At 43.1% G+C, this 4950-nt stretch overlaps 1 protein-coding gene across 1 annotated transcript; it reads right to left on the minus strand.

Moving 5' to 3' along the window:
• Positions 1-288: 288 nt before the first annotated feature.
• On the minus strand, positions 289-4447 carry tlnrd1 (talin rod domain containing 1). Its single transcript, XM_042706862.1, has one exon. It carries the CDS (start codon positions 1982-1984, stop codon positions 920-922), a length of 1065 nt encoding a protein of 354 aa, XP_042562796.1. The 5' UTR covers positions 1985-4447; the 3' UTR covers positions 289-919.
• Between the last annotated feature and the right edge of the window lie 503 nt (positions 4448-4950).

Here is a 4950-nt window from a genome sequence, read left to right on the forward strand (position 1 = left end):
GACACTGGTACACATATTTTAGACATGACCCTACAAAATAAACACTGGATAAAAACATCATCCACTAAAAAAAATCCTTCATTATAGCCTGAAAACATTCAGCTGCACACTGCAAATCCTATCACACCATGGTCAGTGAATGGTAAAATACATTCACATTCATATCCCTCAGCAATGCAACTTTGGACATCTGGTTCATTACTACTGGTCGGTGCTTAATAACAGCCTTACTGTCCACTTTAATAGTGAGACTCTTTCTGATGCAAGGAGCAGGCCAAAAGGGACATATATGAGAAAACAACATTTTAATAGATGAAATAAATACTCCAGTACATGCATGGTCAAAAACACAATACAATACTATTGTAAGTCTGGTAAATAGTGTAAAACCTATGGCACACACTCACAGCAGCTTTAACCCATTTTTTAAAAATTCACACATGGAACACAAGTATGAACACACTTCCCACTCTCACTCACTAAACTCATGTACTTCTACAGATCACCATGTCATTGGTCAGACAAGTGAAGCTACATCCATCATTTTGTCTGTCGTTTTCATATGGCTGAAAACTGAGGTAAACTTTTTTTCTGCTTTTAAATTGATTGGGGCGCTTTTCTGTCTTTCTTTTTCTTTTGGCAATACGAAGCCAAGGGTGAGTGTGGATTAGAAATTAGTTCATGGTCAGTTTTAGTGAAGGCTTTAAATCACATCCAGCGTGACAAAAACCTGTGACTTACATTTTGTTTCTATCTTTTAAACCTGGCTGTTGTACTCAGCTAGACTCACTGACAGGCATGCCAAGCTGAAGAAAAAGAAGAAAAAAGAAAGCAACGCATTCACTCATTCTGGACAATTATGAGTTTCTTTGGTATGTCAATTAAAGGGTAGAACTGAATCATTTGCAAACTGGGGAATTTAATTCACAGAGTGGGAGTTGACTGGCGGTAGAGTTCTGGGCGAGGATCGATCCCTTAGTGCCTGAGAGAGCAGTGTGCACCCGTCCGACACGGCACAGGCCGAGTTCCGCAAGCGCTCTCGGTAGTCCGGCATCTTGGTGCTGCTTTCAGGATGCTGTGAAATATCCCTGAGGCCTTGGGTCAGGAGGACACAGGCTGAGACCACGCTCATGGCCCCTCCAAGGACGGCCGTTTGCACGGCTTTCCCCTCGGGGCTGATGACGGCTGCTTTGCCCAAAAATTGGGGCTCAGTGGCAAAGCCCACCAACGCGTGCACAGACTGCACCAGGGGTCCGCAAAAGAGGACGCAACGGTTCCTTGTCAGTTCGCTGGGGGAGGTCTTCACCTCCTTCACGCAGGCCAGGAGAGCCTGGGCGCTGGTGCTGATACAGCGCACGCTCGCTCGGAACTGCTCCTTGGCAAACTTGTCCTTGGACTTGTCACTGGCCAGGGTGGACACGTCCGAGAGGGTCCTGAGGTTTCGCGAGATGTTCTGGGACACCTCCAGGAGCACCTGGGGGGTCAGGTCAGAGAGGCTGGTGACGCGGAGCACGCTGCAGCTCTGCTCCACCTCGTGTCGGCACCGCGTCACTTTGTACCGGTCCACCAGGCCCGATACGGCCGTCTGAGAGCCCGGGGTTTCCGTGGCCGCCAGGTATGCGGCGTGGGCCGAGCACTCCGTCAGAGAGACCACCAGGTCGCCCATCTCCACCAGCCTGTCCCCCACCTCCACAAACTTGCCCATGTTGAGCTGGCTCTGGATGTCGTGTGTTAGGATGGACAGTTCCTTGGTCCGGGCGATCACGGTGTCCCTGCACTTCTCAAAGGTCTCTGCCACGGACACTCCCTCTGAGCTGATCACAGGCCTCGTCTCGCTGGACAGCAGAAGCAAGTCTGCCACCAACTGCATTTTGCTCTTGCACGCATCACAGATGGAAGACAGTTTTTTCCTCTGCTGCAAGCTGCCACTCAAAATGCTGGTAGAAACCTCCTTAACTGACTTTCCCGAGCCACTACTAGCCATAGTAGGGTGGTCGAGCTAATAGTCTGGATTTTTGACTGATAAAAAAATAGATTATGCTGTACATGCCATAGTGAACACATGTAATTTAAGACATCTTCTTAAAGAGATATATCTGCACCTTCTTTACAATTATTGAAACTGGCCAAGAAGTCTTCCTTGATGTCCTTCAAAACATTAGAATCCACTGACAACTTTGAAAGAGCACAGGACATTGAAACTGTGTGGTAAACATTTGCAGGAACCTTTCCAACAAGACAATACAATCTTATTTTATGTCTAGGCACTGCTGATAATGTGGGATTGGCAATACTCTGTAGAGTATATGTACATTACTATGTATTTGAGCAATATCATTCAACAAATAAGAGAAAAGACAAGTTGATCAAAGAAAAAAAAATCCCTTCAATGATACATGCTGAGTTTCTCAGTGTCAAACTATCGTTTCAATCTTCCACATCACATGATTCCATCACTTTTATATTACAACACGTTAATTTGTATTTTGCCCCTGATATTTTTTAGAAGTGATGCTTTCACAGGTTTCCATTAGGTATTTTGGTCCATAGCATACCGAATGAACAAAACCCAGGATGTTGACTGCAGTGCCTCAAGGTTGCCGGTTTCAAAAACAAAGTGCAGGTTGACTAGAAATTAAAAAGATGTTTTGTTTTCCTCCCGACGAAATATTCACGTTGTTCTTGACTCAATAAATGCCAATTGAAATAGTATATAACTTACTTTCTTCTTAAATTGCATCAAGGAAAAATGAATTGTGATATCCTTGTTGCGTTACGGTAGCAGGATGTAGATGCACCGAACTATGATCTAAACTGTACCCACTGACTTTGGCCACCCTATTGTAACAGTGCGGCAGCGGCATGCCTGCGCTCCGTGAGCAGTTCCGATTGACCTCTTCGGGATCGTTCTGCTTTTCCTGCACCATCATTTCATCAATGAAGCAAAATAAGACTCAACAAGAGCAAAGGGCCACGGGGCCGTTCTTCCCTCCACTTTCAACCGTTTCTTTCTCATACAAGATCCCGTGATACAGACGAGTTCTTTCTGCAAACAGAATTCCATGTGCATATCTATTGTGAATATGCCCTCTTAGCAGAAAGCGGGGCAAAGTCTTGTCCAGCGTAGATGGTGTCGGGTTTCGGTTTTGATATCCATCTCGATGTTGTATCCTGTCGACCGAAATGTTAGTTTCTTTAAAGTAGTCCACAACTTTAACACTGGGTGTTTACCTCAAAACTTCATTCAGAAGAAGTGGTTGTTATTCCTGCTTACAAAGTGGGTTTTAGTCTCCCGCTACATCTCTAGTATCAGGAAGCAGTAGAGGGTGTGGCCGCATTTGCGCTGGTTGATTGCAGCTAAGTACCAAAGGCAATGGGATAGCAAACTAGCTACGTTAGCTTCCTCGAAAATATAGCCTGTTAGCCAAGTTTCAGCTGTGTATTTGAGTTCATGTGACCGCGAGAATATTATATCCGAAGACGGGAAAACAGCGTGTCACTCTTGCCCGCTTTTCTTTCACATAAAATAAAATAATTTTAGTTGTTAATATCCACGATTAAGCGCTGAATGATCCATCTGCCTCAATCCATCCCTTCCAGAGGCCCCGACGTGGGACGCTTTCGACTACCGGTGTAGAGGCAAAGTTACACCCGTGCAGCCGCTCCCAAAAGGACAGAATGCCCGCCTTCCATTTCCCTGTCTGACCTCAAGCATTTTTCAGCCACAGTGACCATGGACAACAGTTTGAATAGCGTTACACCACCGTTTTCAAGCGATTCTCTAACTTGTTGAACGCTACTGTCTCGCAGTCAATGAAACACTCAGCTGCTCTCCACTTCTAGAGAACGGCGCCTTTGCCGTAACGACAGTTCAAGATTAACTTTACGTTTCACGTCCCCTCACGTCACGACGTATTCAACAGCCAAATTCAGCTGGCTGGAGTTTGTTGACAGTACAGATTTGGGATTAGGCTCTGCCTACTTGGGTTTTTTTTTTTTACTTTTATTTGAGAGAATCGATCTATATAATACCTCGTAATGCTTTATGCCTTAGAGTTGTTAGATCATGTTAAAACGTTTCTGATGAGAGTTAGGCAGTACAAATGGAGACACACCTTTCACATTAGACAGTCATTTGTTCATTTTTGCTGGTAATTCCTGCAACAAGATTCATATTCCATTCTAAGAAGCTAAACACATTTACGAAAATACGTTTCTGTAAAAAAAAACAGATAAAGACTTTGAGAGTTAGCATAGGCCTGTTAAAAATACATAGGCTTACATATTAAAACATCCGATGAAGCCTAGGCCTAAATCATTTCCCGTTATAAGACCAAAGTAGACTAAAATAGCCAAACGGGCCGTACCAAAATGAACCTACCGAGTGTAATAAAAATGTATTGAAATCTCTGAACCAAAACAGGAACCAGAAATGTGATTCTTTGCTGTCCTTCTTAAAGGTGACGTATTCTTAAAAGACCACTTGTAAAGACCGAACTCATGTTTAGAAAGTTAAATAGCCAAATTGGCAATTCGAAGATGAGACTTCGAGTAGGCTACGTTATTTTTACACACATGTATTCCACTTTCTATTTCATAGTGGAATTCACATAAGGGGATTTCTAATTTAAACGGTGTGCCAATGAAGCAATACAAAAATGATTCCTTCTCCTAATCTAAGATTAGTCTCATGTACGCTATTCTACCATATACAATGTCATAGGCCCACAACTCTTAATAATTAAGCCTACCTAAAATATGTTTTCCTCTATACAGCATTCAGCTTGTTTCTAAGGGAGTTCTATATTATTACCTATATTTTTGGAAGATTGTTCACTGTCAAGATTATTTGCCCTTCATTTATATTATGTATTTTAATTTATAATTTTTAATACAAGTAGAGGCAAACATGTTCTGTCATGAAAGGAAATCAAAAATAGATCAATACTG

This window comes from Clupea harengus, unplaced genomic scaffold (genome assembly GCF_900700415.2).
Source record: "Clupea harengus unplaced genomic scaffold, Ch_v2.0.2, whole genome shotgun sequence".
Classification (NCBI taxonomy): Eukaryota; Metazoa; Chordata; class Actinopteri; order Clupeiformes; family Clupeidae; genus Clupea; species Clupea harengus.